At 43.0% G+C, this 20,035-nt stretch overlaps 1 protein-coding gene and 2 long non-coding RNA genes across 3 annotated transcripts in view; 2 read left to right on the top strand and 1 right to left on the bottom strand.

Moving 5' to 3' along the window:
• The window catches only part of LOC146756367 (uncharacterized), a 499,728-nt gene that overhangs the window by 106,154 nt on the left and 373,539 nt on the right, over window positions 1-20,035 (bottom strand). The gene's annotated exons all lie outside the window — the stretch shown is intronic.
• On the top strand, window positions 11,705-14,191 carry LOC146756382 (obscurin-like). The gene is made up of 3 exons (XM_085524354.1): window positions 11,705-11,970; window positions 12,955-13,221; window positions 13,857-14,191. The coding sequence occupies exons 2-3, from the start codon at window positions 12,972-12,974 to the stop codon at window positions 14,189-14,191; spliced, it is 585 nt and encodes a 194-aa protein (XP_085380480.1). The 5' UTR covers window positions 11,705-11,970; window positions 12,955-12,971.
• LOC146756381 (uncharacterized) lies at window positions 17,704-19,117 on the top strand. Its single transcript, XR_014937486.1, has 3 exons — window positions 17,704-17,955; window positions 18,451-18,512; window positions 18,716-19,117. It is a non-coding gene; the product is annotated as an uncharacterized LOC146756381 (long non-coding RNA).

The following is a 20,035-nucleotide window of genomic DNA, read 5'->3' as shown; positions in this document are numbered from 1 at the left end:
GGGGATGATGCAGTGCTCACATGTCTAACACTCACAGACATTACTGTCAGAAGGATGGTGCTGTGTTGTGCTTCTACCTTTGGCAGCCCCTGGAGAAATGCTGTGGCACACAGAACACCTTTGTATTGCACCGACTGCTGCCATGCAGCATGGATTTAACACACCAAATCCAGAGGAGCATGACTGCATCTAACTGCCCTGAGAAAAACTACTGTAGCTGAAGAGATGATGTCATGGTTTTGTAATTTTGTAATTTTGCTATCAGTATTCCACATCATAACATCATGTCCAGTATGGATACTTCTGTTGAATGTGCAGTCCACAGAAGAAGACTACATATTTCAGAGAACAACAGGAGTAACAATAAGTCACGGGACCAGGACTCTATATAATCTCGTTCCCAGGCTGGAGTGCCCTCCTTCTTCTCTCGAACTTCTCAGAGAGTGGGAAGCGTTCCAGCCGTGTCGCCTAGAGTTCACAGTAGGCCTCTCGGTTTTCGGAGACTCTCTCTCTCTCTGTTTCGTTCGATTTGTTAGCCTTAATTATATTATATTGTGTTATCTTGTATTTCGATATCATGTTTAGTAAAATAAGTTTTTCCTCCTTAGATTGTCGCTGTTTTATCCCACTCCCCTTTTCCCCCTCCTTTCTGGGCCCCAGGGGGGGGCCGTGGGGTGGCTTCCCCTGTCACGGGCATAGGTAAATCTAAGTAACCCGTGACAGATTTTTGGTGGAGAATGCGGGCATAGAGCTTTTTAGCTTTTAGAACGACTCTCTCTTTGCTCTTAAAGAGCTTCGTTACGGGAGTGTTGGGAGTGCTATCTTTCCGTAGCTGCTCACGGAGAACATGACCTTGAAATACCAGACAAATTGTCAACATTAAGGGCTGCTGCACATTCTCAGCATTGCTATCTAACTTTTGTGTAGAAAACAAAGGGATTTCTTTCTCCCTTTGAGCAAAGCTAGCTAGCTCTGACTTTTACAGAGCCTGCCAGCTATGAATCCACTCTTCATCCCAGTTGCTCTGTTTAAGGGATTGAAAGCAATTATGATATTCTTAAAGTATTGGTCAACTATTAACACCATAATTTGGTGTTGTGGAATTGTGCAGGTATATAGCCTAATAAGGTGGATACTGATGGAGACACCTGCCTGGTACTTTTACGAGATGTGGTATGGTCAGAATTTTGGCATCTACACCCCAGATGGAATTGTGAATCTTACAAACACTTGCATCCCAGATGGAACAGGCAATTTTACAAATACTTGCATCCCAGATGGAACAGGCAATTTTACAAACACCACCATGTTTAATTCATTGTACAGGCTAAAAAAACCCTTTTTATTTAGGTTGTACTCTGAGATTTCCACACGCTATTCAATAACTGAGATAGGGTTCATACTTGCATTCATGTTATCACTATCAATGCATGCATATATGTTCCTATGCATTCGTTCTATGCGGAAGTCTCCTCCAGAACCAGAGAATGATGACTGGCAGGGAATATGGAAAGGTTTAGGAAAAGTCTTAGAAGCATGGGGACCCACAGTGTCATGGGATTTCACTCTTGAACACCTAAGGGACCCTAAGAAATTAAGTGAGCATTTGGGTCAGAGATCTAAGGAGGTAAACCTTATGTGGGGTTTGGCTTATGCATTCCGTGCTTTGTATCATACTATTCTGGAGAGAGAGAGTTTCCGATCTGAGATTCAAGCCCAAGTTAATTCTGATCAGTCACAGGAGGCATCAGTAGCAATATCAGTTGCCCCTGTGGAAGGGAAGAAATGGAAACGGATGTCCATGCGTCTAGAACGAAAAGAAGGAGAAGCACGGGGGGGGCAGCAGAAGACCCAGGTGCCGGGCAAGGAGCAGTACCGAAAAAAGCAAAGGCAAAAACCAAGAGGCATGAAGAAGAGACTGATGATGAGGAGGAAATCACCTATTGTCGACCTCTGAAGCTGACTGAAATCCAAGGCTCAAGAAAGGAGTTCACACGGCGTCAAGATGAAGGTATCCTTGCTTGGTTGCTTCGCTGCTGGGACAACGGGGCCAACAGCTTGTCTCTAGATGGTAATGAAGCTCGCCAACTAGGAAGCATTGCCCAAGATGCAGGTATCGACAGAGGGATTAGCAGATGTTCATATGGAGCTGCCACTCTCTGGTTGCGGCTGTTAGAAGCCGTGAGAGAAAGGTACCCCTATAAGGATGCTTTGAAGCCTAAATTTGATAGTTGGAATACCGTCCAAAAAGGTATTCAGCGCCTGAGGGAATTGGCCATGGCGAAAATGTTGTACAGCCCTGATCCAAGCGAACTTGACCCTGAGAGAGTGAGGGCCGATCCTGACATGTGGCAGAAAATCACAAGTACAGCACCAGAGAGAATTGCACAGTCATTGGTATCAGGATCTAAAGGATTCGTGGACAGATGGCCCCGAGTTGTTGAGCTGATTATAATGCTTCAAACCATCGATCAGCAGCTCCCCCAACTGCATGCTGCAGTTTCTGCCATCTCACGGCTAGAAAACCGAGTAGATGAAATGTGCAAGAAATTGTTTCCATCAACTAATTGTAATGATCCTGTAATAGTATCAGAAACAACTGATGAAGGTCAATCCTCGTACGGGCCACCAGGTCTAATGAAGGATCTGATCAAACTAGTCCAGTCCTACTCCCCACCTGCATCATCAAAAGTCTCAGCTGTTAAACGCACACGCTTCCCAGCTCGAGCAAAGAACAACAGTACGATTGCACCGCGTGTTTCCATGTGGCGCTACCTACGTGACCGTGGAGAAGACATGAGGAAGTGGCATGATCAGCCTACTTCTGCACTACGAGCACGGGTGAAAGAACTGCTAGACATACCAACCACCAGTGGAGTTGCTCCAGTCATCACAGGTAACCAATAGAGGGGCCCTGCCCTCAGTCAGGGGAGGGAAAGGGATAATAGAGTTTATTGGACTGTGTGGATTCGATGGCCTGGCACATCAGAACCACAGGAATATAAGGCGCTGGTGGATACCGGTGCACAGTGCACCCTAATGCCCTCCAGTCATGAAGGGACAGAATCAATCCATATTTCTGGAGTGACTGGGGGCTCTCAAGAATTGACTGTGCAGGAGGCTGAAATAAGCCTCACTGGCAAAGACTGGCAAAAACATCCTATTGTGACTGGCCCAGGGGCTCCATGTATACTGGGTATTGATTACCTCAGAAGGGGGCATTTCAAGGATCCTAAGGGGTATCGATGGGCCTTTGGGATAGCTGCTGTAGACATGGACAACATTAAGCAGCTGTCTGTTTTGCCTGGCCTGTCAGAGGACCCGTCTGTTGTGGGGCTGCTACGAGTAAAAGAGCAGCAGGTACCGGTTGCTACAAAGACAGTGCACAGACGGCAGTATCGCACCAACAGGGATTCCTTGCTCCCCATTCATGATTTGATTCGCCAGTTGGAGAATCAGGGAGTGATCAGTAAAACTCACTCACCTTTTAACAGTCCCATATGGCCAGTGCGTAAAGCCAGTGGAGAATGGAGGCTGACAGTAGACTACCGTGGCCTGAATGAGGTCACACCCCCATTGAGCGCTGCTGTGCCGGACATGTTGGAACTCCAGTACGAGCTGGAGTCAAAAGCAGCCAAATGGTATGCCACCATTGACATTGCCAATGCCTTCTTTTCTATTCCTTTGGCCGCAGAATGCAAGCCACAGTTTGCCTTCACCTGGAGGGGCATTCAGTATACTTGGAACCGTTTGCCCCAGGGGTGGAAACACAGCCCAACCATTTGCCATGGGTTGGTCCAAACTGTACTGGAACAGGGTGGTGCTCCTGAACACCTGCAGTACATTGATGACATTGTTGTGTGGGGCGATACAGCAGAAGAAGTTTTCACAAAAGGAGAGCAGATAATCCGGATTCTTCTACAAGCTGGCTTTGCTATTAAGCGAAGCAAAGTAAAAGGACCTGCCCAGGAAATTCAGTTCTTAGGTATAAAGTGGCAGGATGGACGTCGTCACATCCCAGCAGATGTGATCGACAAAATCACTGCCATGTCTCCACCAACTAGCAAGAAAGAGACACAATCTTTCCTGGGTGCAGTAGGCTTTTGGAGGATGCACATTCCAAACTACAGCCTCATTGTAAGCCCCCTTTATCAGGTAACGCGGAAGAAGAATGATTTTGCATGGGGCCCTGAGCAGCAGCAGGCTTTTGAACAGATTAAACAAGAGATAGCCCGTGCTGTAGCCCTGGGGCCAGTACGGACTGGACAGGATGTAAAGAACATCCTCTACACTGCTGCTGGAGAGAAAGGCCCCACTTGGAGTTTGTGGCAAAGAGCCTCGGGAGAGACCCGAGGCCGACCCCTGGGATTCTGGAGTCGATCATATAAGGGGTCTGAAGAGTGCTACACTCCAACTGAGAAGGAGATCTTAGCCGCGTATGAGGGGGTTCGGGCTGCTTCCGAAGTAGTCGGGACTGAAACACAGCTCCTTTTGGCACCTCGACTGCCAGTGCTGAACTGGATGTTCAAAGGACAGGTTCCCTCCACCCATCATGCTACCGATGTCACCTGGAGCAAGTGGATTACGCTGATTACACAGCGAGCGCGAATGGGAAACCTCAATCGTCCAGGAATCCTAGAGGTAATCATGGACTGGCCTGAAGATAAAAAGTTAGGAACATCACCAGCAGAAGAGGTATCACGTGCTAAAGAGGCCCCACCATACAACGAATTACCAGAAAATGAAAAGAAATATGCCCTATTCACTGACGGATCATGTTGCATTGTAGGGAAGCATCGCAAATGGAAAGCTGCTGTGTGGAGCCCCACACGACAGGTTGCAGAGGCCACTGAAGGTAAGGGAGAATCAAGTCAGTTTGCAGAGGTAAAAGCTGTCCAGCTGGCCTTAGATGTTGCTGAACGGGAGAGGTGGCCAATGCTGTATCTTTATACTGACTCATGGATGGTGGCAAATGCCTTATGGGGGTGGTTACAGCGGTGGGAACATAATAACTGGCAACGGAGGGGAAAATCTGTTTGGGCCGCTGAACTATGGAAGGACATTGCTTCCCGAACAAAGAATATGGTTGTAAAGGTGCGTCATGTGGATGCACATGTGCCCAAAAGTCGGGCTACTGAAGAACAACAAAACAACCATCAGGTAGATAAAGCTGCTAGAATTGAGGTGGCTCAAATCGACTTGGATTGGCAGAATAAGGGTGAATTATTTCTAGCTCGATGGGCTCATGAGACCTCAGGCCATCAAGGAAGAGACGCAACATATAAGTGGGCCAGAGACCGAGGGGTGGACTTAACCATGGACGCTATTGCGCAGGTTATTCATGATTGTGAAACATGTGCCATAATTAAACAAGCCAGAAGGATGAAACCTCTCTGGGAGGAAGGGCGATGGCAGAAGTATAAATATGGGGAGGCGTGGCAGGTTGATTATATCACCTTGCCACGATCTCGCAGTGGTAAGTGTCATGTACTCACTATGGTAGAGGCAACCACTGGGTGGCTTGTAACATACGCAGTACCCCATGCAACTGCTCGAAACACCATATTAGGTCTTGAGAAACAAGTCCTGTGGCGACATGGCACCCCAGAAAGAATTGAATCTGATAATGGGACACATTTCAAAAATTCTCTTATAAATACTTGGGCCAAAGATCATGGCATTGAGTGGATTTATCATATTCCCTACCATGCACCAGCTTCTGGTAAAATTGAACGATATAATGGGTTGTTGAAAACTATGTTGAAAGCAATGGGTGGTGGAACATTTAAGCACTGGGAGAAGAATCTGGCAGAAGCCACTTGGCTGGTCAATACTAGAGGATCTGTCAATCGTGATGGTCCTAGTCAATCTAGCCCCCTACACACTGTAGAAGGAGATAAGGTCCCTGTTATACATGTAAAGAACATGTTGGGAAAAGCTGTTTGGGTCCTTCCAGCTTCTGAAAAGGGCAAACCTATCCGTGGAACTGTCTTTGCCCAGGGACCTGGGTGCACTTGGTGGGTAATGCAGAAGGATGGGGATGTTCAATGTGTGCCACAAGGGAATTTGATGCTGGGGGAGTGCAGTCAATAATTTTATGTATCTATATATATATATATGTTTGCATGTGTAGTGTATTTTAGTTATTATAGTTGTACATTTAGTTATGTTACATGCAATTCTACTATTTAGCTATCACAATTTTACATACGTGTATATATATGTATATATATGTATATATTAACCATGATGTAATAATGTAGAATAAGGGGTGGAATGTCATGGTTTTGTAATTTTGCTATCAGTATCAGTATTCCACATCATAACATCATGTCAAGTATGGATACTTCTGTTGAATGTGCAGTCCACAGAAGAAGACTACATATCCCAGAGAACAACAGGAGTAACAATAAGTCACGGGACCAGGACTCTATATAATCTCGTTCCCAGGCTGGAGTGCCCTCCTTCTTCTCTCGAACTTCTCGGAGAGTGGGAAGCGTTCCAGCCGTGTCGCCTAGAGTTCACAGTAGGCCTCTCGGTTTTCGGAGATTCTCTCTCTCTCTCTGTTTCGTTCGATTTTGTTAGCCTTAATTATATTATATTGTGTTATCTTGTATTTCGATATCATATTTAGTAAAATAAGTTTTTCCTCCTTAGATTGTCGCTGTTTTATCCCACTCCCCTTTTCCCCCTCCTTTCCAGGCCCCGGGGGGGGCGTGGGGTGGCTTCCCCTGTCACGGGCATAGGTAAATCTAAGTAACCCGTGACAGGGATAACATCATTTATTCAAGGTGATGTCCAAACGGGCTTGTTAACAGTCCTCTGCAGTGCTTTAAGCTGTCATATGTCAGCCAGAATTTATGCATGTTCTATAGCCATTCCTACATGTTGAAAACACTGCACTGTGCTTAAGCTTCAGCATATGTGCCAGTAAGCACAGTTCCATTAATTCTAGGGAATTGGGTGAATTAAGCATAGATGTGAAGGCTGCCTTTACTCAGTGCAGAGATGGAAGGACTAATGTAGATTTGACTTGATATTTTCCCTTCTAGGATGGGAAGGAGCTCTGTCAAAGTAAAAAAGTGGGCATTACTTCCCAGGGAAATAAGAGAAGTCTCATTATTCACAGGTGGTGAACTCTCATTTTCTCTCTCAGTCTGCAACCAGGTTGGGTTGCTGTTTCAGTACAGGCTGTTTTATGCAGGAACTCTGCTCCTGAGGTTAATCCAAGTTGTATCCAGGCCCTTCAGAAGGAAAGGGAAATAGCAGCACAGAAATATGGTCTGATTCTGACATAAATAAGTGCAGACCTGGATAGTTAAAAAGGATTGTGTGATGTTCAAGGGATTTTGAAGCAAAGACGTCCCCTAGGTAAGATTTGTGGCTGACATTCCCCATACACTGTGGGCACACAAGCTAAGGAGAGACTAGTGATGAGCATGCAGAGAAGCCAATGATTCAGACAGGTTTGTAGTGACACGACACTGTAGAGTTCTGTCTAGTTCTCCTTGGCATAGTTTGGAAAATAAAGATGAGGAGATTGGTGGTAACCAATATGGCTTCCTCAAGGTCAAGCCATGCCTGACAAACTTGGTGGCCTTTCATGATGGAGTAACAGCATCAGTGGATAATGGGAGAGCAACTGACATCATCTACTTGGACTTGTGCAGAGCATTTGATCCCGTCCTGCATGACATCCTGGTCACCAAACTGGAGAAAAATGGTTTTGATGGATGGACCAGTTGCAGGATAGGGAACTGTCTGGATGGTCACACTCAGAGAGCAGCAGTCAATAGCTCAGTGTCCAGGTGGAGGGTGGTGTTGGGACCAGTGTTATTTAACATTTTTGTAGGCAACACGGACAGTGGAATCAAATGAACCCTCAGCAAGTTTGCAGATGACACCAAGCTGAGCGGTGCTGTTGATGTGCTAGAGGGAAGGGATGCTACTCAGAGGGACCTGGACAGGCTGGAGAGGTGGGCCCTTGGCAGCCTCATGAACTTGAGTGTGGCCAAGTACAAGGCCCTGCACCTGGGTCAGGGCAATCCCAAGCACAGGCACAGGCTTAGAGGAGAATGATTTGAGAGAAGCCTTGACCCTGAGGAGAAGAGTTGGTGTGGAGGGAGGTGTCCCTGCCTATAGCAGGGGGACTGGAACTAAATGACCTTAAAGATTCAGTCAGTTCTATTGTTTTTCTACCCTTAATTTTGCTTGAAAGGTTTTAGAATAAATGAGATTCTGGTTTCCATGAAAACTGTTTGCAGGGAGCTCCATTGTAGCTAGTAAGTCTATCTTTAAGTTCAAGGGCAATAATGCATTGACTGTGTTGAAGAGAGAAATGACTCAGGAATGGATGATGGTTTAGAATAAAACATAATCCTACTTATTTTGTATGCAAATATGTGTAAGGAAAAGATGCTGCACTCAGTTCTGGAAATACCCTGACAAATATATCTCTACTGTTTCACAGCTGGAGATATCAAGATTGTTAAACCACTGGAAGATGTGGAAGTGAATGAATATGGGAGTGCACCTTTTGTCTGAGATTTCACACGATGAGGTTCAGAGCCAGTGGTACAAAGATGACAACAAGCTGAAGGCTGATGACAACATCAGAATGCAGCAAGATGGTAGGGTGTAAGAGGGGGATCTTTCTCCTGAGTGGGGGGTGGGTTGGAGATCAAGCATTTAAGACATCTGAAATGAAGTGAAGAGGGTTCAGAAGGGAGTTCCCCTTTTGTTTTGGGACTGAGGTTAGGGTGGAACAAGTGACATGGTGGGATGCTTAGTGTGGGAAGTGTGATGCTATCCCACCATCCCACACTGCCGGGAGCAGGTAGGAAATGAGTGCAGTTATTTCCAAAGTGGGGGTGAACAGGGCAGTCAGTTCACCTCTCCAGAGAGGTTTTGTCTGACAGTGAGTGTGATCCTTCTGTATCAGGTACTTTGAAGGTGACGACGGCCACATTTGGTCAGTCCTTGTAGAAGCCATATTTAGATGTGTAATCTAAATATGGGGGAATGGGTGGTTTCATTGACATGAGAGAACAGGCAGTGATGCTGTGAAACCAGATGGATGATGCTCAGCCTGGCCATGTGCCTCAGAGCTCTTTGCTCAAGGAAGCCAAGTGTAGTTGTGGGTTTGCTCTCAAGAGCACAGTTTGGTAGGGATGAGTTGGCGGTTGGACTAGATGACCTTAGTGGTCTTTTCCAGCCTTAGTGACTCTGTGGTTCTCTGCTTCAGGAAAGAGCTACTCGCTGACTTACACACGTGTCCAAGTCAAAGATGCAGCAGAAATAAAATCTGTAGCAGAAAAGGCAGAATCTCGTGAATCTTGTGTCCATCTTACAGTTAAAGGTAATTATGCTTCTGATGACGATTTTGATTAAATTATCTTATATTATAAACGAGCTAACATCCTTTGCTTTAATGTCAAGGAAGTTAAACACCACCAGGACCTTTCACAGAAATAAAAACTCCTACCTACCTACCTTTCTGCCCACAAAATATCCAGCTTCTCTTTTGGAATTTACTTTTGCTAAGTAAAACAGATTATTTTCTTAGGAGGTTGATTTTCTATGTTTAGACTTCAGATTTGTGTTTGAACGTTGAGGGATAAAAAACATAGCTTGACTTTTTCTTCATTTTCTCTTGCTGTTTGAAAAGAGCACTGGATTTTGTGTTTTTTTTTTAATATATACAATGTTAGGGTATACATATATGATGTTAAGTGTTACAAAGAAAAGGGAGACATTTGAATTAGCACACTACTTAAGAGTTCAGTCCCCAGCTTTACCACTGTTACAATTATAAGGGCAAGAACTTCCTGGAAAATGAATTTCTCCTAAGTAGAGTCATTACATTTGAGCTACAGAGACCTTTACTAGGAGAAAACTTGTTGTTCAGAGCTAAGTTGCTGTATTTAACCAAAGTAATTATCAATGTCCGTGTTTCATTGAACCTCTTTTCCATTTCGTAATGCGAGGAGTTTGATATTGGGATGGGAAGGTCATGGTTTGATTTAGATGTTGGACTGGGAATCAGAAGATCTGGGCTCTTTTCAGGTTGTCAATTTTATTGACTGACTTCTTAACAACATTCTTTTCTTTCTATTATTTTTTAATGATGTTTCAAGGCATTCTGAGCTGATAGGTGTAGTGTTCATGTGCAGTAATGCTGACATGACTAAGTAGGGTGATAATGTAAAGGTTTTTTACATTCCTTCTAAATCTCTGCTTTCTCTTGTTCCATCCTTCTTAAAGAGCAATCCATTAATCTAGTAAAGGAGCTGTGTGATGACTATGTGACTGAGCCTGAAAAAGCCAAATTTGAATGCGAGATATCCATTCCTTCTGTGAAACCTCCCAAGTGGTATCTACATGGGGAAGTCTTACAGGCTGGCAGAAACTTGATTATGCAGCAAGAAGGCACCATCCACCGGCTGACCATACTGAAAACCACCACTGATATGACAAGCACCATTCAGTTCTCAATTGGCAAATCCAAATCCACAGCCAATCTGCTTGTCAGAGGTAACATATCCTGGCTTGGTTTACATCATGAAGATGAAGAATTAATTAACGTACAGCCTTCCTTCACTGGGGTCTTTGAAATACTGTGTGTGTGTCTGGAGGGTCTGCTCCATTTCCAGTTCAAAGTCGTTGGACACTAAATGAGACAGCTGCATCTCAGTAAAAGATCTGTTTGAATAGCTGTGATGTGCTTACTATTCAGATCTACAGAGCTGAGGTTTTGTCCTTGGCTATACCAAAGAAGTCAAATCAGGTGAAATTAATTGTATTTCTGAACTAGACAAGGTTAAGTTTGGTAGCACCTAAATTTGATGCAGTTTGTCATTGATTTCATCTGAAAGAAACTTGCAGGCTTTTTATCTGCTGTTGTCCCCAGCGTAAGAGTCTCCATTCACATCCTGAAGTATTTGTTATATTTTCAACTCACTCTTATTTGAATAAAAGCCTCAACAATTTGGAGCAATTTAATAAGCACAGAACAAGAGCTGGACCTTGCATTTGGTAGATAATATACAGTATTACTTTATAGAAATGTAGTCAATGGCATTCCCTATAGACAATCGTTTGTTTTATCTTTAGAGTCGTTCAAAGAACCATTGTGAACTTGACATTAATTGGAATGGAATACACGCAAGAGACTTTCCTCTTCTTCCAATTGTCCTCATCCTTTCTTCTCTTCCACCCCTGCTTTGCAGATTACCATATAGAAATCACCAGGAAGTTGGAGGACAAGACAGCTTTGGAACATCATTCTGTCATCCTGTCCTGTGACTTCAGGCCTTCTCCAAAGGTTGTGAAATGGTTCAAGGGCCACACACCCATCGAGCCCTCTGAGAAGTACAAGATCAAGAGGGATAAGCATTCAGCAGAGCTCCAGATTCTGAAGCTGAAGCCCGATGATGCTGGTGTGTACAAGTGCAAGGCAGGAATTGCAGAGACTGAGGCCACGCTGACAGCTGAAGGTATGAGCAAGGAGGGTGGCCTCTTCCATGTCCTATTTCACCTCAGATTTCTCTTCTTGGGGTTGATTTCTGCCGTTCTCTCCTGCTAACTTTATAAATGTATAATCTTCACTGAGAAGATTACACAAAGATCATCTAGTCCAACCATTCTACCACATCCCAGTATGATTTATAGTAACAGTGGTAACAGTTCACCTTGTTTCCCCACAGCCCGCAATGTAGAAGTAACGAAGCACCTGCAGGATGTAGAAATTGAAGAAGAGAGCTCTGCTGTCTTCTCCTGCGAGCTGTCCCATAATGACGAGGACATGGAATGGTTCCTGAATGGCAACCTCCTTTACACCAACAATTACAATGACATCAAGAACGTTGGCAATTGCTGCACACTGACAATGAAGCAGGTTAAGCCTGAGGATGCTGGCACAGTGACAGTGAAGTCAGACAAGGTGTCAAAAAGCGCACCTGAAGGTGATAGGTGGGTCTGATCACACCCCTCCTGGATGTAAGAGATGCTAAGGAGCTCCAGTTCATTCTATTGTGCAGCAATCCTGCTTCTAAAGCTGACCTCTATGGGGTGACAAGTCATCAGAGGCTTTCTTCCAGTGGAAGGTTCCATTGCAGCAGATATCAACGAAGGAGGATGGTTTTGGTGTCCTGCCAAAGCATTCCATTGCTTTTTATCATCATTTTATTTACCACAAGGAGAGTTACAAGAGCAGTTTCTTTTACTGCTTCAGTAACATGCAGTGTCAATGCTGTTGTCTCCAAGGATTTATGACTGCAGGGAGAGATCATTCAGTGTGTGTTTTCCCTCTGGGATGACTAATGACCAGGCTGTGAGCAACCTGATCTAGCTGTGAATGTCCCTTTTTATTGCAGGGGAGCTGGGCTAGATGGCCTTTAAGTGTCTCTTCCAATTCTAAGGATACTGTGATTCTAATCTGCTCTCCCCAGCAATTAAGCTCTTTTACTCTATGCGCTCAGAGTTTGAAGGATTTCCTCTTTCTCCTTTCTTTTGCATTTGGTGGAAGTTTTTTCCCCAGTATAAACATCTGATGTGTGAAATAGAAGAGAGATAAAAGGAGTCAATAAAACAGGAAAATCAAAAGTGTTCAGCAGCTTATCCTCTTAATCCTGTGGCCTGCTGTATGAGCTCTGCTCCATGTGAGGGCAATGCCAGCTCTCCAGCTTTAGAAGAGCTGCATCCCAATTACTTCATATGATATCAGTCCCACCCAAGGCAATGCAGGCTGTCCCTCCTGTTCCCTGTATTCTCCTACTGATTAGTTCAGAATTACATAAAGTGCATTCAGTCAACAGACATGAAACCGCTTTAGGTTCTATATTGGTGTCGTCAGTGCTGGTAAAGATTTATTTATCCCTCTTTAAAAATCTGAAAGCAACTGGAAATGTCTCAACTTCTGTATCACATTGTTCTGTTTTGCCCTTTTAATTGCAGAGAAGCCTGCTGTCTTCATGAAGTCCTTGGATGATGTTTTTGGTGAGGAGCGGGGTGTGATTAAATTGGAATGCGAAGTCTCTAAAGAGAAGGTCAAACCAGTGTGGAAGAAGGACGGTGTTCTGCTCACTTCTGGCAACAAGTATGAGCTGGTACAGTCTGGGAAGACCCTATATCCCCTTATCCATGACTTCGAGAAGTCAGATGCAGGTTTCTATACCTGTGATATTGTCCGTGATGTTGCCAAATCAAAGGTCGGCATTCAGGGTAAGTACTGTGGAAAGTAAAGGAGTGCTGAAAGCACATTCAGTGTCTTACACCTATTCCCCCACGAGCCTTAATAGTTTCTACAATAGAAGTGTATTACTGCAATTTAGCACAGTGATGTCTGGAAAATTCCCATTGCTTTTGATGTAAATGTATCTCATTTTGCCATGAAAATCACCAAACACATCAAGAATGTCCTGGAAATATTTCCTTTCTAAACATCCCTAAAATGGAGAAATGGTTTGAACACCAGTAGGGGTAGGATGGTAACAAATGAGCTAATAGAAACATTTAATTTCTTGTCATAGGCAAAACCCTTTTTCTCACGCAGCATCCTAGAGTTGTCCTCTCTGTTAGGTTGTTCCCTCTGTAGCTCATTGAATCTTCATTCTGCTCCATGGACTGAGCTGCTCTAATTGTAGTTCTTCCAGAGCAAAGACAAGAGATTCACGTCTCTTTTTTTTTTTATAGCTTTCTGGTAATTCTGAGTGGAGAATGTCTTAGAGAATACATCAGTAAGGAACGCAGCCATGATCTGCAGATCCTGAGTTCAAACACCAGTACTGCTACTCATGTCAGTCACAAATGCCTTTTCTCCATATAAACCTCATACTAACCTATCTCTTACCTTCCAGAGCTGAATAGTGGCATTACCAAACGGCTGAAAAACACTGAAATCCAGGAGGGAGAAGATTGCACTTTTGAATGTATTCCGTCCCATGAAAGCATTGATGAGTTCAAGTGGACACTGAATGGAAGCAGAGTGGAAAGTGGTGGGCGATTTAAAGCTTCTAACGTGAGTCGGAAATATACTCTCATTATCAAAAGTGTGACTCCTACTGACGCTGGGGAAGTCGTTTTTACTGCCCGTGGTCTAACCTCCAAAGCCTCTCTGTCTGTGAAAGGTAATGAGATGGGTGAGATTCTGGGGTCTGATTCCTTCAACTGTCTTCTGATAAGATTGTCGTGAGAGCTAACTCATAATATGGTTAAAGTGAATAGCAACCTTCTACTTGAACCTCGAAGCACTGAGAATTTCTCTTAAAAATAAGTAAAAGGAGGAAACTTTTTACACAAATGTGAGAACTACCCAAAGCACTGGGGTAGTGTTGGAAATGGGCATCTCACTACAGCTTGTTCCATTAACAGTAAATCAGGAATGATCTGTTGAGGGAACTGTGGGAGCAAATATCCTCTAAGTATAAGCTGAAGGGATGGCCTTCACATCATCTAGCTGTACAACAAATTCCTATCTAGAACATGTGCATCTGAGAGTATCATCCGAGGCTCCCAGTGTGATGAGTGGAGAGAAGAAAGAGGCAGTTTTCAGACATGGTTCATCATCCTCAATTGGGTAGATTTAAGAGAGAATAAATGCTGCCTGGAATTCTATTGTCTGTACTTTGCAGATTACTGCTGGCTGTAGGATGGCGTCTGTTGCAAGTGCCTCTCTAACTTATCTCCAGCATGTAGATGCATGTATTTTGAGAGAGGCATCCTACCCTAAGTGTATGTTACTCAAAAAGCAATGTTTTCTTCCAGGAAAACCTACTGAGGTTTCAAAACAGCTGGAGGATAAGACAGCAGCAGCAGGGCAGGACATCAGCCTGAGCTGTGAGCTGTCAAAACCGGATTTGAACATCAGGTGGTACAAGGATGGCAAAGCAATCAGAAAAAGCCAGAAGTACGACTTGCAGCAGGAGGGAAGTGGGGCCATTCTGATCATCCATGACTCTACTGCCAAGGACAGTGGGGAGTACCCCTGTGAGACAGAGGACTCCATAACAAAAGCCAGGGTCACTGTGCAAGGTGAGTTGAAAAGCACACTGGGGATGGCATGTAGAGAAGTCGAGGTAAATATCTGCAGCCTGTGGGTGATGTTTTTCTCTTCTGTTTCCTTGAGCAGGATCAATTCTTAGTTTTCAGAAAATATGATGGATTAAAATCTTTTCCTTAAAATAATCTGGAAACCGAATGATTCTCCAGTGTGATGTGGATCTGGGCAGCCTGGTCTAGTGGTTGGTGGCCCCTTGACAGGGGGTTTAAAACTTGATGCTCTTTGAGGTCCTTTCCTACTCAGGCCACTCTATGATTCTGTGATCATTCTATGGTTCTATGATCTTGGTTGTTAGTGAGCCAAGAAAAGATGGCAATCTGAATTAGTCTATATTGAATATGTGTAATCAAAACTATATGCAGTTGATCAGATGAGATCCTACCAGCGCATGTATAATGGTATTGAACTTTCCAGATATCTACTGGAATTATCAAACCTATGTAAATGGGTGGACTCTGTGGTCTTCTTAGACTCTTTGCATCTCTATGTGATATTCTGAAATGAGGGCAAAGGAGATTCAAGACACCTCTGTATGCTTGGGACTTGTTGGGGTAACAAATCCCTTTGTCCTACACCCACATCCTTTTTTTTTTCCTTCCAGAAAAACCTAATTACTTTATCAAGGAACTTTCAGATGTGAAAATTGAAGAAAGTGGAAGTGCACTTTTTACATGTCAGAGCGAGAAAGCCGCATCCTTCGTCATATGGAGGAAAGGCATTGCTGAGCTCAGGCCTGGCAGGAAATACAAGAGGGCACAGAAAGGACAAGACCTGCAGCTGAGCATAAAAAATCTGGAGAAAAGTGACAGTGACGTGTACACCTGTGACATTGGTGATGCCCAGTCCAGAGCCAAGCTGGTTGTACAAGGTATGTGTGAGAGCCATATGACTGCGCATCCTGTTTCTCCACTACGAAGACATTATCCTGGTAGAATTTGTACATTTATGGCAGGTCTTTGGGGCTGCAGCTGTCTGGCCTGAATAGCGGTTCACAAGCCATGCACAGAGCAAGCTGCACGGAAAGGGAAAGAGCTACCGACTAGAGCAGTGCCATTGAGAACTTTATGTATCATTTAAAAACCAAAAATGCTGATGTACGGTGAGACTGGTGACCCAGAAATCAGTGTGAACTTTCTATCTCTGACCTTTCTGAGTTACAAATAGTCCTCCAGAGTTCTAGGCAAAAATTCCCTTATGCTGCATTCTGGGTAGTTGTCACGGTTTAAACAAAAATCTACCTGTGTCCATGACAGGGGGGCCACAGGCAAGCGAGGTGCTAGAAGGAGCTGAACCTCTGTCCCAACTACTTCAGAAGCAGCCCAAACCCCCTCATACACAGCTAAGATCTCCTTCTCAGTTGGAGTGTAGCACTCCTCAGACCCTTTATATGCTCGACTCCAAAGTCCCGAGGGTTGGCCTTGGGTTTCTCCTGAAGCTCTTTGCCACAAACTCCAAGTGGGACCTTTCTCTCCAGCAGCAGTGTAGAGGATGTTCTTCACATCCTGTCCCGTCCGTACTGGCCCCAAGGCCACGGCACGGGCTATCTCTTGTTTTATCTGCTCAAAAGCCTGCTGCTGCTCAGGACCCCATGAGAAATTATTCTTCTTCCGTGTTACCTGATAGAGAGGGCTCACTATGTGGCTGTAGTTTGGGACATGCATTCTCCAAAAGCCCACTACTCCCAGAAAAGATTGGGTCTCTGTCTTGTTGGTGGGAGGAGACATAGCAGTGATTTTGTCAGTCACATCTGCTGGGATGTGTCGATGCCCATCTTGCCATTTTACACCTAAGAACTGGATTTCCTGGGCAGACCCCTTCACCTTGCTGCGCTTAATGGCAAAACCAGCTTGCAAAAGAATTTGGATTATCTGTTTTCTTTTCTTGAAAATCTCTGCTGCTGTATGGCCCCACACGACAATATCATCAATATACTGCAAGTGTTCGGGAGCAGTAAAATTATTCATGCTTTATATGATGTTATGATGTGGAATACTGATAGCAAAATTACAAAATTATTAAACCATGACACCCTGGTATTTTTCTTTTTTTTTTTCTTCAATATTTTTCTTTTTTTTTTCTTAAATATTTTCTTTTTTACTATTTAAATGTTATGGGCACATCTTATAGCAACACAAGGCTGTTTACAAAGAAGTGCATGCTGTGTTGCTGTATGATGAGCAAGATACATCTATTCTTCATCTAGCAGGAATAGTTGCTGAGCCTTAAGAACAGTTTCAGAAAGCTTTGGGAATTTGGGCATTTTCCTTGTTTCTGCAACACAAAATGAAAATTTACGCTGTATACAAAGAAAAGGGGAGTCCAAACTTGTACGTTAAATTTGAAGGAGATCAATCTGGGGTAATATTTAAAAAAAAAAAAAAAAAAAAAAAGGGAGCGTGGTCATCAAATACTATAAAATATATTAGCTGTTACTAGAATGCCACTTATCTTCCCCCCATACGAATCACTGTCATGTTGTATGTGAATTTGTGAGGTGGGTTTTGATGCTGAAATTAAAAACTTCTTGTATGGCTGTCTTCATAGTGGCTATCCAGACTATCTGTAGAAATAACAGCTATTATGTAGTCAGCTATTCACCAGTTTTAACTGATTATAAATTACGTTTCAGGGTGGAGAACATAGCATAGTGCCTGATACCTGTGTTGATCCTGAGGGCATTCTTGATTCTGTGCATTATGATGTCATGGATATTAAAGAGCAAGCTGAGGCAGCACATAGTTCCATTGTATCCCTGGAGGACCCGAAGGAAGATACTGGCTGGTTTGAAAAGCATCTGGAGAAAACTAACTTTGAACTGATGGAGACCAAAGAAGAGCTAACAGAGAAAAACAGCAAACTACTTAAAACTGAAGAAGAGCTGATGCAGAAGAACAAAGGTGAGTTATGCGATGTGAAAGGTAGAAGACAGAAATAGTTCATTAATCTAAAAGAGAAATAACCAGTTTGAGTAGGAATTAGAGGAGATGTTCTACCTTTGGAACCATAGCCTGTAGATAAGTGATAGTTTGTTCCTTGTGTATATTCAGGTTCAGCAATTCCACGGTTTTTGGTTATTTCTTTTCTTTTTTTCCCCCTCTCCTTTAAACTGCAACTAGCAGCTTTACGCTTTTGTAAGTATGGGGTTAAATGTCTATATCTTGATTTTTACTTTTATATTGTAATCTCTACTCTTCTTTATATCTTGTTGATGCAATGTTTTCGTTCCAAGAAATATAGAAAACTTTTGAATCACTCCCAATAAGTGAAGACCACATGCAAATTAATTAATCTGTTCAAAAGCTACCTAAACGTTAGAATATCTGGAAAAATTGATTACTTAATAAACTATCTATTGGCTACTTATGTAATACAACCTTTTCTGTGTGTTACAGACTTTGAAATGCAGATGATTTAATTGGATGAGTCTATTGAGCAACTTAAAGAAGCAACTGAGGTAACTTTATCAAGAAGATGTTGTGTAAAATTGTTTTAATACCAACTTGTGGTAGCTTAAAATGCTATTCCAGTAGGCTCCATTAATAGATTTCTTACCGAGCTTAGCTTAACTGAATTTGCCTTTAATGCATTGTGTAATTCAGCTACTTAACACTACATTAGAAACTGATGACTGAATTTTTTTTATTTTTTATTTCCAAGAAAATGAATGCACAAAATGAAAGGGTTCGAGAGCTAATGGACATCGTGGTGCAGAAAGATGACATTATTACAGAGCTACAAGACTTAAAATCTCATTTAGAAGAAAAAGTAAAAGATTATGTGAGTTTTACACATCTCCATATCCTTATACAAAAAAAGGAAAACACTAATTCTATGCTTGTAATCAACACAATTTTGGAAAACTGATTTTCTGTATGTAGCTGGTACTCGCTTGAAATTGTAAACAATTCAAATTTATCTGAAGGTAGTTGTTGTTAACACAAACAACAAAAATATCAGTGTGTTCCACTATCTCCTGCCTCACACTCCTACATCAGAGGAAGAGCAACAGTAAAAGTATGTTGAGTAGAGTTGGAAGTACGAGTATGAATGGTCAGGATATCTCCACGTTCTATGCAGTCCATAAAACTTTATCCTGACTAATGTACTGCGAGCTACTGAATATGTGAAGACTAGCTTGATTAAGTATGTGTGCATACCACTTCTGGTGGTTTTTGTTCATTTTTTGATGTTTGGTAGCCTGAAGTAGCTCTGAAAACATTTATAGTTAATTCTGTCACTCAGATCTCTAACCTTGTAAGCTTAGCAACTTGACCCTTCTTAGTCTTTGACTGTCTGCATCACTGCAACTTAGTATTTCCATGGTGTTAAAGCTGACTGTGATGAGTAGTCATGTCCTCACCTATTACTTCTTCCAAGAACAAGGCTCCAACTCTATCTGTGAGATTGTGTGGCCTGAACACTTCTGAGGCTTTTCTTTTCATAAGTTACTAAAGATGAATAATCAGTCCTTGGCAGTGCCAGCATGGCTTAACAATCGTCATCTTGTAAGTAAGGAAGCTTCACTTGTGGTCAAGGACACAATCTAAAATATGCGTGACAGAGCTGACTAAGCTTTAAGGTTGGATTCTATCTGTCACGATGAAAGTGATTTTAGCAGCTTAGCAGAAGTGTGATGTGATGAACTTGTATGAGAGCTGACCATTTGCTCTTTGACCGTGTTTGTAATTTTGTTGACTTCTTGGAAACAGGAAATTCTTTGATAAACTGGTAAACTCTTGATTGTGTGCAAGTCTTTTACTTTGTAACCTGCTAGGCTCTTGCTTTCCCTTGTATACTCTACCGAGTATTGCACTTGTCATTATCTGAAGGTGTACTTGTTCTGTCTGCTATTGAAATTTGTAACTGATGTCTATAGAGTCACCGGGTAAATATTTTAGCTGTATGGTTTTGTGTAAATATTTGCCTACAGAAGATTACTGAGACTTAAGTGCTCCTTTTGTTAAGCTTCAATGTAAC

Source organism: Coturnix japonica, chromosome 27 (genome assembly GCF_054131305.1).
Source record: "Coturnix japonica strain WE chromosome 27, WE-NBRP24, whole genome shotgun sequence".
In the NCBI taxonomy this organism is placed as follows: domain Eukaryota; kingdom Metazoa; phylum Chordata; class Aves; order Galliformes; family Phasianidae; genus Coturnix; species Coturnix japonica.
The sequence above is the reverse complement of the archived record's forward strand: the minus strand, read 5'-3'. Positions and strand labels throughout refer to the sequence as shown.

Bases quoted from the DNA above. Each gene is read 5' to 3' on its own strand.
- LOC146756382 (XM_085524354.1), top strand. From the start codon at position 12,972: ATGAAGTCCTTGGATGATGTTTTTGGTGAGGAGCGGGGTGTGATTAAA. The intron at 13,222-13,856 runs GTAAGTACTGTG...CTTACCTTCCAG, and splicing joins ATCAAAGGTCGGCATTCAGG to AGCTGAATAGTGGCATTACC.